The 12,630-nt window shown below is 47.8% G+C and overlaps 1 protein-coding gene across 1 annotated transcript in view; it reads right to left on the bottom strand.

Annotated features, from left to right (window-relative positions):
• The window catches only part of kcnh2b (potassium voltage-gated channel, subfamily H (eag-related), member 2b), a 138,345-nt gene that overhangs the window by 64,756 nt on the left and 60,959 nt on the right, over positions 1-12,630 (bottom strand). Inside the window, exon 5 of the mRNA XM_066715993.1 lies at positions 5,859-6,073. Within this exon, the coding sequence (XP_066572090.1) occupies positions 5,859-6,073 (215 nt within the window). The remainder of the gene's footprint in view (positions 1-5,858; positions 6,074-12,630) is intronic.

The raw sequence follows: 12,630 nt of genomic DNA on the forward strand, positions 1-12,630 counted from the left end.
CTGCGACCACCAGGTCGAGAACGACGGTCATCAATGGCCTGCAGGCAGCTGTGGATCCTTCTGATAGATGCCTTTGTGTTAATTGGTTTTCTTGTCCTGAGCGAATGTGCGGTCATCACACGTGTGTGCTCTGTGTGAAAGGCCCCGCAGCGCTCTCACCGGGTGGCCTGTGTGTGTCGGCCTCTAAAGTTGAAAGGTTGCAAATAATTGAACTACTTCTTTAAAAGCTTTGAATGAAACAGGCTGACTTGTTTGGAGAGGCCAAAGGCTTTGAAGAACTCGAGTTTCCTTATATCAACTTCGTCACACTCAATAAAATCATGACCCACAACATCAGACATTCCCTTTTATTTCTGCCAGTGAGAGTTTATGCAAAGTGTTCACGCACAGCATGACTTATAATAGCATGGATACGTCTGGGAGAGAAGGAGCTACATACAGATATGCCACATACACTGAAGGAAGCAAATTAGTCCTGCTCACTTACAACGGTAACAGTGCTACACACAACAGCAGCAGAATGTGCCAGAATGTGTACCTGTACAGGACAGTTTCAATTGTCAGGTTGTGTCAGTTTGGCACAACCCTCGCACTGTGTCCTACAGCACTCTTGTTGTTCAGTGCCTCCAACACATCCGCAGCCTGAACAAAACACTACAAAACCACATCATGCATCCCTAGCCCTCTCCCCTGGGCACTATGAGTCCTCCCAGCCCTGTGCCAACTTTCCACCGGGCTGTAAACTGTGATAAATGAATATATTATAGTTCACACTGGTAATTGTCACAATCTGAAGTTCAAATATCAAGCGCCTCCACAGTCTCAGTGTAGGTAATACACACTGTGAGATATTGCAAGCAGCGCCTCATTAACCCTCCCTTCCTCCTGCTGCTGTGGACGCTGTTGCCTTTGTGTTGCTGCTCTCTGAGGAGGTGCTTCTACAGTGTTTTATTGACATTGGTTTCTTAGGGGGCAAATAAAGACCTAATTAAACTGATAAACAGACCCTCTAACAGCCCTACAGATGCATTCCTTTAAGGCAGAAGAACACACAGTGTCTCTCGAGGACAGAGAGGCGAGGTGTGAAGCGCTTCACTGCCCCGGCGCTTACTGAGAAGCACAGTGTGTTATTGATATTTACATTGTGCGATCTCAAGCAAGGCCTGCAGGACATGTCTGTTTATACAGCAGCTTCCCAAAGTATTCCCCAGGTATGCACTTCAGCATAGCAAGGCCTGGGCTGGGGTCCGCTGCCAGGGGATGTCTTTATATAGGGATGCTCTGGCTGGGAGCCCTGGCCCTGGCAGTCTGTATACAGTGTGAAAGAGCCGGGCAGCTTGGGGAGCGCTCCATTATGATACATGGAGCGGGGTGTGTAAAGGTCAGGCTGGATCACAGGAAGAGAGATTCCACCAGGGCATGCTACTTCACACTTACTACGGTGATGAAAGACTGTTTCATGGACATCCTTCCTGCAAATGGAGGTTAAAGTCCAGCAGGAAATCGATCCTCTATCCCAGACGAACAGCACAATGTAAAACGACCCCAGTGGGCCACCCTGTGTGTCCTGGTCTCTTCCAGTTTGGAATTATTAAAAAAAACAAAAAACACTAAATGCCATTAATGCTCAGCCTTGTCCCTGTTAGAGGAGCCCCCCCTCCCCAGCAGCGAGAGGCCAGAGCAAAGGCACAGTCAGGGCGTCCTGGGCCCTGAGTGAGACAGCAAGATGATGGCGCTCGGCCATCACCTGCTCATTTCCTCACCAGACGAGCCTGTCCACTCAGACAGCCCCGAGGCTCTGCTGACGCGTCTCTGCGCAGCAGAGGAATCACTGCCAGGACCGCACTGAACAGGTCTCAGCTAGTGACAGTGGGCAAGAAGTGTGCGGGAGAGTGTGCAAGAATGTGACAGAGTATGCGGGAGAGTGCGTGACTGCGTGAGAATGTTATTAGATATCAAAGTCATAGAGGCAAGGAAACCATTACGATTTGGGGCTCTCTGTGTCAAATTAGTTCACAGAGTTTCAAAGCTTAAAAAGAAACATCTTTGTTGATAAGCACATGTATCATCATGTGACCAGCAGTGAGCTGCTCTGCCTCTCGTCTCCGCAGGACCCTGAAGCTGTCAGTCTCACCCCAGTGTGACCTGAGCTGCACTGACAGAGGACAGTTGTCCCACCCTACTGAGGTTAGTGATGAGTCTCTTGTCTCCGCAGGACCCTGAAGCTGTCAGTCTCACATCAGTGTAACCTGAGCTGCACTGCTGTCACACTGACCCTCGTACTGCCCGTTTCACACACAGACACACACCAGATACAACTGCAGGAGTTACAGCCCTGTTGAGACTGAGGATTCATAAATGACCCGACACCGAACAGACAGACAGAGACAGACGTATTGGCTGCTATTGCTCCAGCTCCAGACGCTGCTTGTATTATTCAAGATGGAAAATGCTTTAGGTAAATAATAGTTCACATTACTGCTGAATCGATGCTGATTATGGCTAAGTTGATTTAATACAGAATTCAATTTCTCTGCTCCACTAAGAGAACACAGCTGTGCCCTCCTGAGCTGGACAGGTGATGGATAGGGCAATAAGAAATAAACTGGGCCATGGCAGGGGCGGGCAGCAGGCCCCGGCCCCCCCACTGCTGCGATGGGAGTTCCCATGAATCCTGACTGTGCCGGGGCTGACGTCAGCTCGACGCCGGCTCATCGCTCACTGTGGACGCCGCGCCTCTCAGCACTGCTCAGCCAGCAGTGCGGAAAACCAATCAGCAAAGTGATGCTCCTCACTGGGGTGTAAATCAGCAGGACAGACACAGTGCTGCCTGGATCTGCAGCCCAAAACCCCACGGCAGGGTACGAGACTGGCACGTCTCTGTCCCCCTCTGCCACAGAAACTGGGCCCGACAGTCGGGAAGGGGGTGGTGCTGCCCGGAGCACACAGGACAAAGCTGCGCAGCAGAAATCCATGACTGTCAAAAAGAAGGGGTAATCTAGTGAAGCACCAGTACCGATGATCTAAACAACAACTGCAATGGTACAGTTAGTGACCTCAATATATCTGCAAATGCAGAAACAGCAGGAAAATGTGCAGAAGCAGAAATGAAAAGGAACGGGCAGAGACCTGGCTAATTTCACTGAGTGTTGACAAGTGCCGAGAGAAGCAGGAACAGGCATGGGCGGCAATAACACAAGAAGGAGTTTATGCTGATTTATGTTGTTAATTATGTTCGTCTTGAGGTGCCGTGAGGATGTCAAGTCACGTGATGTGATGTAAGACAACAGTGTGACCTTATTAGAGTACTGTGTTTTTGTTTAGATCACTGCATTAGAAAACAAATATGGCAGCCCTGGGGAGAGCGAGGAACCCGGAGGATTGTAAAGCCCTGTCTCAGAGGAACTGCATCCACAGATTATAGGAGGCGAATCTCTTTAGTGACTGTGAGGGGATTTCAGTGAAGTATTAAAACTCGTGGCTGTGTGCCAGTGCCAATGAAGGATGATCTTCACACATCGTTGTGTTTGATATATCTGGATAACACTCATTCTCACCTAGTGCGGTTAAAATGTACCACAGGTCCCAGACTCCAGGGGGTGTTAGCTCTGTGGTTGAGACTGTAGCTCATTCCTCACCCTACTGAGGTCAGTGATGGGACAGAACTGACAGAGGACAGTTTTCTGCCAGCTCACACCAGAGACAGTTGTAATGATACTGCTGACCTCTGCTGGTGCCAGTTGGTCACTGCACTGAACAGTCAGATACAAACATGCACTATCGCACGGAGAGGGAATTCAGACAATGGCACATTGGGTGCAGACATTAAGAAAGTCCTTTTTCCTTCTTTATTTTAGTGCTGGTATGATTTCTGAGAATACATTGTTGACACGGTAACCAGTAACATCACCCTGAGGACCCCACAGCGTCCAACTACCCCTGTAGCCCATCAGCCATTCTAGACTGCAGTTACACAACAAACACTGTCCACAGAGTCAGCTGCGACTGGAGGGTGATCGACAGGGCGGGAGCACGATGTGACCTTGACTGGAGACCCATATCAGTCAGGCTCGAAGCGGCTGCAGTTGTGTCCTGTTGTGGGCAAGTGGGTCACAGCACACCGGGGCTATCAGCAGCTTTGCTATAAGGCTCTAGTGCTTCCTAGTGGAAATGTGACATCTCTTAATCCCTTGATCCCCTGGGAACTGTTTTTTTCTTAATTTCAGATGAGCAAGGTTTCATCTGCAACCCACCGTTTTCACAATTGTGCTGCTGCCATCATCAGGACACAGACAGAACTGCGAGTCTGTCTCCTAGTGCTTCCAGCAAAGTGTTAAGACAAAGTCAGCAGACAGACAGGACAGCAGCATCTCTGACCTTCATACTGAACTCAGGAAGGAAAACAATCCAAACAAGCACCTTGTTTCCACAACACTATGCATAGACTTCAGTCATTAATGAACTTCACTGGGCAGCCATGTGACCAGGAGACAGACAGCAGCACTGTGTTCCTAACAGTCCAGAGATCCCTAAGTGCCCCTGTGGAAACCACAGCACTTTCACGTGACCATCCTGTGGGTGGAATGTGGGTCTCAGGCACGACCACAGCTGTTTTAGACTGCTTTACACCAGGGGCCCAACACTAACAGGAGTGCTAAGGATTACAGATGAATATAGATGAACCTCCAAACCACAGAAAGCTTTTAAAAGAGACATGTGAGGGAGAGGACCCTGCTGCTATTGCCTCAATGTATCGCCTCGTCATCCAGGTACACAGGTACAGAGCACAGAGATCACACAGCAACACAGGTACATGGCACAGAGATCATACGACAGCACATATACAGAGCACAGTGATCATACAACAGCACAGGTACAGGGCACAGTACTGCTCTGTACAATAACAATAATGAAGCAGCAGTGTGGAGTAGTGGGGGAGTAGTGGGGCTGCAGTGTGGAGTAGTGGGGGAGCAGTGGGGCTACAGTGTGGAGTAGTGGGGCTACAGTTTGGAGTAGCAGTGTGGAGCAGTGGGGCTGCAGTGTGGAGTAGTGGGGCTGCAGTGTGGAGTAGTTGGGCTGCAGAGTGGAGTAGCAGTGTGGAGCAGTGGGGCTGCAGTGTGGAGTAGTGGTCAGGGCGCTGGAAGGGCGTGGGTTCAGTCCCAGATGGGGTACACTGCTGTTGTAATCAGAATGCTCCAGGACAAACCCTGCTATATGAATGGGTCATTGTAATGTAGTGTAACACCCTGGAGAAGGCCAATGTTCAGAGATATAATCATAAAAGGCTGAAGACCCTGTTTGACTGTTGACACTGTTACTGTGCTGAGCAGCAGTACGCACTGACGCTGCGGTGGAAAGGAGAATGAAGAGTGTGAATAAAGCATGTCACTGCACTCAGACTCACACAGCTACACCAGGAGATCAAAACGCTCTGAGCTTCTCACTGGGACCGCTTCTGAAGCGAGATCTGATCTTGGTCAACTACCCTGAGCACGAGTCAGCTGTCAAGCCTTCCGACCTACAACTTTTCTGGGACCCAACATTTGTATAAAATGCTCTTACAGAATGATCTCCTCCCTGGTAGTGGACTCAACCAGTATCTGATCTGAGCCATTAAGAAAATGGCAGCGATGGCCCCCCAGTAAAGTGCAGTGAATCTGCTAACAGGCTGACAGATGTCCCTCAGAAGCCCTTCAACAGACCCTCAGAATATCTACTACGGGACGTTGTTAATCTCTGAAGGGTTGTCAAGCTTTCAAACATAAAACTCCACCGAAGGCAACCGCAGCATCAGGGGAGGTGACACTGGCAGACAGAACCAGCCGGGCCCACAGCACTGGCGCCCCCCACGGCCCTACCTGAGTGACCTTCTCTGTGACGTTGTGGGTGCGGTCCTTCAGCTTGCAGGGCGCGATGATGTCCTTGTCGGTGGAGGGCGTGGCGATGAAGGTGTCGGGCTTGAACTCCACGAAGTTCAGGGTGATCTGTGGGATCTTGCTGATGGTCCTGTAGCGCATCAGGTCGGAGTCAGACGTGGAGTTCAGCAGGTTGGTCTTACAGTGGTTCATTGCTCCTGCTCCAGAGGGACGGGAGTGACAATTAATTAAGTGTCTAATTTCCTTTAATGAGAGTTTAAAGCCCAATTAGCTAATTGTCGAAGCACGTCTTAGATAGCGGTCCCTCCACAACTCACATGCAGCTCACTACGGATGCCACAGTAGGACGAGAGTGAAAGAACCAAAACTTGAACAGTCCTCAGGACACCGACTGACATCACAGTTACTTGTGCTGTCATATGATCTCTGTGCCATGTACCTGTGCTGTCGTATGATCACTGTGCTCTGTACTTGTATTGTTATATGTGCTGCTATATGGTCACTGTGCCCTGAACCTGTGTTGGTGTATGATCTCTGTGCTCTGTACCTGTGCTGTTGTATGATCACTGTGCTCTGTACCTGTGTTGTTATATGTGCTGCTGTATGATCACTGTGCCCTGTACCTGTGTTGTTGTATGGTCACTGTGCCCTGTACCTGTGTTGTTGTATGGTCACTGTGCCCTGTACCTGTGTTGTTGTATTATCTCTGTGCTCTGTACCTGTGTTGTTGTATGTGTTGCTGTATGATCACTGTGCTCTTTACTTGTCCTGCTGCATGTGCTGCTGTATGATCACTGTGCTCTGTACCTGTGTTGTTGTATGATCACTGTGTTCTGTACCTGTGCTGTTGTATGATCACTGTGCTCTGTACTTGTGCTGTTGTATACTCACTGTGCTCTGTACCTGGTATGTGTTGTTGTATAATCACTGTGGCCTGTACCTGTGCTGTCATATGATCTCTATGCTCTGTACCTCCCTTTACCTGTGTTGTTGTTTGATCACTGTGCTCTGTACCTGTGCTGTTGTATGATCACTGTGCCCTGTACATGTGCTGTTGTATGTGCTGCTGTATGATCACTGCGCCCTTTACCTGTGTTGTTGTTTGATCACTGTGCCCTGTACCTGTGCTGTTGTATGATCACTGTGCTCTGTACCTGTCCTGTTGTATGTGCTGTTGTATGATCACTGTGCTCTGTACCTGTGCTGTTATATGTGCTGCTGTATGATCACTGTGCCCTGTACCTGTGCTGTTGTATGATCACTGTGCTCTGTACCTGTCCTGTTGTATGTGCTGCTGTATGATCACTGTGCCCTGTACCTGTGCTGTTGTATGTGCTGCTGTATGATCACTGTGCCCTTTACCTGTGTTGTTGTTTGATCACTGTGCTCTGTACCTGTGCTGCTGTATGATCACTGTGCCCTGTACCTGTGCTGTTGTATGTGCTGCTGTATGATCACTGTACCCTTTACCTGTGTTGTTGTTTGATCACTGTGCTCTGTACCTGTCTTGTTGTATGATCACTGTGCTCTGTACCTGTCCTGTTGTATGTGCTGCTGTATGATCACTGTGCCCTGTACCTGTGCTGTTGTATGTGCTGCTGTATGATCACTGTGCCCTTTACCTGTGTTGTTGTTTGATCACTGTGCTCTGTACCTGTGCTGTTATATGTGCTGCTGTATGATCACTGTGCCCTGTACCTGTGTTGTTGTATGGTCACTGTGCCCTGTACCTGTGTTGTTGTATTATCTCTATGCTCTGTACCTGTGTTGTTGTATATGTTGTTGTATGATCACTGTGCTCTGTACTTGTCCTGCTGCATGTGCTGCTGTATGATCACTGTGCTCTGTACCTGTGTTGTTGTATGATCACTGTGTTCTGTACCTGTGCTGTTGTATGATCACTGTGCTCTGTACTTGTGCTGTTGTATACTCACTGTGCTCTGTACCTGGTATGTGTTGTTGTATAATCACTGTGGCCTGTACCTGTGCTGTCGTATGATCTCTATGCTCTGTACCTCCCTTTACCTGTGTTGTTGTTTGATCACTGTGCTCTGTACCTGTGCTGTTATATGTGCTGCTGTATGATCACTGTGCCCTTTACATGTGTTGTTGTTTGATCACTGTGCTCTGTACCTGTGCTGCTGTATGATCACTGTGCCCTGTACCTGTGCTGTTGTATGTGCTGCTGTATGATCACTGTGCCTTTTACCTGTGCTGTCGTATGATCTCTATGCTCTGTACCTGTCTTGTTGTATGATCACTGTGCTCTGTACCTGTCCTGTTGTATGTGCTGCTGTATGATCACTGTGCCCTTTACCTGTGTTGTTGTTTGATCACTGTGCTCTGTACCTGTGCTGTTGTATGATCACTGTGCTCTGTACCTGTGCTGTTATATGTGCTGCTGTATGATCACTGTGCCCTGTACCAGTGTTGTTGTTTGATCACTGTGCTCTGTACCTGTGCTGTTGTATGATCACTGTGCCCTGTACCTGTGTTGTTGTATTATCTCTGTGCTCTGTACCTGTGCTGTTATATGTGCTGCTGTATGATCACTGTGCCCTGTACCTGTGTTGTTGTTTGATCACTGTGCTCTGTACCTGTGCTGTTGTATTATCTCTGTGCTCTGTACCTGTGTTGTTGTATGTGTTGTTGTATGATCACTGTGCTCTTTACTTGTCCTGCTGCATGTGCTGCTGTATGATCACTGTGCTCTGTACCTGTGTTGTTGTATGATCACTGTGTTCTGTACCTGTGTTGTTGTATGATCTCTATGCTCTGTACCTGTCTTGTATGATCACTGTGCTCTGTACCTGTCCTGTTGTATGTGCTGCTGTATGATCACTGTGCCCTGTACCTGTGCTGTTGTATGTGCTGCTGTATGAACACTGTGCCCTTTACCTGTGTTGTTGTTTGATCACTGTGCTCTGTACCTGTGCTGTTGTATGATCACTGTGCTCTGTACCTGTGCTGTTATATGTGCTGCTGTATGATCACTGTGCCCTGTACCTGTGTTGTTGTTTGATCACTGTGCTCTGTACCTGTGCTGTTGTATTATATCTGTGCTCTGTACCTGTGTTGTTGTATGTGTTGTTGTATGATCACTGTGCTCTTTACTTGTCCTGCTGCATGTGCTGCTGTATGATCACTGTGCTCTGTACCTGTGTTGTTGTATGATCACTGTGTTCTGTACCTGTGTTGTTGTATGATCTCTATGCTCTGTACCTGTCTTGTATGATCACTGTGCTCTGTACCTGTCCTGTTGTATGTGCTGCTGTATGATCACTGTGCCCTGTACCTGTGCTGTTGTATGTGCTGCTGTATGATCACTGTGCCCTTTACCTGTGTTGTTGTTTGATCACTGTGCTCTGTACCTGTGCTGTTGTATGATCACTGTGCTCTGTACCTGTGCTGTTATATGTGCTGCTGTATGATCACTGTGCCCTGTACCTGTGTTGTTGTTTGGTCACTGTGCCCTGTACCTGTGTTGTTGTATTATCTCTGTGCTCTGTACCTGTGTTGTTGTATGTGTTGTTGTATGATCACTGTGCTCTTTACGTGTCCTGCTGCATGTGCTGCTGTATGATCACTGTGCTCTGTACCTGTGTTGTTGTATGATCACTGTGTTCTGTACCTGTGCTGTTGTATGATCACTGTGCTCTGTACTTGTGCTGTTGTATACTCACTGTGCTCTGTACCTGGTATGTGTTGTTGTATAATCACTGTGGCCTGTACCTGTGCTGTCATATGATCTCTATGCTCTGTACCTCCCTTTACCTGTGTTGTTGTTTGATCACTGTGCTCTGTACCTGTGCTGTTGTATGATCACTGTGCCCTGTACATGTGCTGTTGTATGTGCTGCTGTATGATCACTGTGCCCTTTACCTGTGTTGTTGTTTGATCACTGTGCTCTGTACCTGTGCTGTTGTATGATCACTGTGCTCTGTACCTGTGCTGTTATATGTGCTGCTGTATGATCACTGTGCCCTGTACCTGTGCTGTTGTATGATCACTGTGCTCTGTACCTGTCCTGTTGTATGTGCTGCTGTATGATCACTGTGCCCTGTACCTGTGCTGTTGTATGTGCTGCTGTATGATCACTGTGCCCTTTACCTGTGTTGTTGTTTGATCATTGTGCTCTGTACCTGTGCTGCTGTATGATCACTGTGCCCTGTACCTGTGCTGTTGTATGTGCTGCTGTATGATCACTGTACCCTTTACCTGTGTTGTTGTTTGATCACTGTGCTCTGTACCTGTCTTGTTGTATGATCACTGTGCTCTGTACCTGTCCTGTTGTATGTGCTGCTGTATGATCACTGTGCCCTGTACCTGTGCTGTTGTATGTGCTGCTGTATGATCACTGTGCCCTTTACCTGTGTTGTTGTTTGATCACTGTGCTCTGTACCTGTGCTGTTATATGTGCTGCTGTATGATCACTGTGCCCTGTACCTGTGTTGTTGTATGGTCACTGTGCCCTGTACCTGTGTTGTTGTATTATCTCTATGCTCTGTACCTGTGTTGTTGTATATGTTGTTGTATGATCACTGTGCTCTGTACTTGTCCTGCTGCATGTGCTGCTGTATGATCACTGTGCTCTGTACCTGTGTTGTTGTATGATCACTGTGTTCTGTACCTGTGCTGTTGTATGATCACTGTGCTCTGTACTTGTGCTGTTGTATACTCACTGTGCTCTGTACCTGGTATGTGTTGTTGTATAATCACTGTGGCCTGTACCTGTGCTGTCGTATGATCTCTATGCTCTGTACCTCCCTTTACCTGTGTTGTTGTTTGATCACTGTGCTCTGTACCTGTGCTGCTGTATGATCACTGTGCCCTGTACCTGTGCTGTTGTATGTGCTGCTGTATGATCACTGTGCCTTTTACCTGTGCTGTCGTATGATCTCTATGCTCTGTACCTGTGCTGTTGTATGATCACAGTGCTCTGAACCTGTGCTGTTATATGTGCTGCTGTATGATCACTGTGCCCTGTACCTATGTTGTTGTATGGTCACTGTGCCCTGTACCTGTGTTGTTGTATTATCTCTGTGCTCTGTACCTGTGCTGTTGTATGATCACTGTGCTCTGTACCTGTGCTGTTATATGTGCTGCTGTATGATCACTATGCCCTGTACCTGTGCTGTCGTATGATCTCTATGCTCTGTACCTGTCTTGTATGATCACTGTGCTCTGTACGTGTCCTGTTGTATGTGCTGCTGTATGATCACTGTGCCCTGTACCTGTGCTGTTGTATGATCACAGTGCTCTGAACCTGTGCTGTTATATGTGCTGCTGTATGATCACTGTGCCCTGTACCTATGTTGTTGTATGGTCACTGTGCCCTGTACCTGTGTTGTTGTTTGATCACTGTGCTCTGTACCTGTGCTGTTGTATGATCACTGTGCTCTGAACCTGTGCTGTTATATGTGCTGCTGTATGATCACTGTGCCCTGTACCTATGTTGTTGTATGGTCACTGTGCCCTGTACCTGTGTTGTTGTATTATCTCTGTGCTCTGTACCTGTGCTGTTATATGTGCTGCTGTATGATCACTGTGCCCTGTACCTGTGTTGTTGTTTGATCACTGTGCTCTGTACCTGTGCTGTTGTATTATCTCTGTGCTCTGTACCTGTGTTGTTGTATGTGTTGTTGTATGATCACTGTGCTCTTTACTTGTCCTGCTGCATGTGCTGCTGTATGATCACTGTGCTCTGTACCTGTGTTGTTGTATGATCACTGTGTTCTGTACCTGTGTTGTTGTATGATCTCTATGCTCTGTACCTGTCTTGTATGATCACTGTGCTCTGTACCTGTCCTGTTGTATGTGCTGCTGTATGATCACTGTGCCCTGTACCTGTGCTGTTGTATGTGCTGCTGTATGATCACTGTGCCCTTTACCTGTGTTGTTGTTTGATCATTGTGCTCTGTACCTGTGCTGTTGTATGATCACTGTGCTCTGTACCTGTGCTGTTATATGTGCTGCTGTATGATCACTGTGCCCTGTACCTGTGTTGTTGTTTGGTCACTGTGCCCTGTACCTGTGTTGTAGTATTATCTCTGTGCTCTGTACCTGTGTTGTTGTATGTGTTGTTGTATGATCACTGTGCTCTTTACGTGTCCTGCTGCATGTGCTGCTGTATGATCACTGTGCTCTGTACCTGTGTTGTTGTATGATCACTGTGTTCTGTACCTGTGCTGTTGTATGATCACTGTGCTCTGTACTTGTGCTGTTGTATACTCACTGTGCTCTGTACCTGGTATGTGTTGTTGTATAATCACTGTGGCCTGTACCTGTGCTGTCATATGATCTCTATGCTCTGTACCTCCCTTTACCTGTGTTGTTGTTTGATCACTGTGCTCTGTACCTGTGCTGTTGTATGATCACTGTGCCCTGTACATGTGCTGTTGTATGTGCTGCTGTATGATCACTGTGCCCTTTACCTGTGTTGTTGTTTGATCACTGTGCTCTGTACCTGTGCTGTTGTATGATCACTGTGCTCTGTACCTGTGCTGTTATATGTGCTGCTGTATGATCACTGTGCCCTGTACCTGTGCTGTTGTATGATCACTGTGCTCTGTACCTGTCCTGTTGTATGTGCTGCTGTATGATCACTGTGCCCTGTACCTGTGCTGTTGTATGTGCTGCTGTATGATCACTGTGCCCTTTACCTGTGTTGTTGTTTGATCATTGTGCTCTGTACCTGTGCTGCTGTATGATCACTGTGCCCTGTACCTGTGCTGTTGTATGTGCTGCTGTATGA

Source organism: Amia ocellicauda, chromosome 2 (assembly GCF_036373705.1).
Source record: "Amia ocellicauda isolate fAmiCal2 chromosome 2, fAmiCal2.hap1, whole genome shotgun sequence".
Classification (NCBI taxonomy): Eukaryota; Metazoa; Chordata; class Actinopteri; order Amiiformes; family Amiidae; genus Amia; species Amia ocellicauda.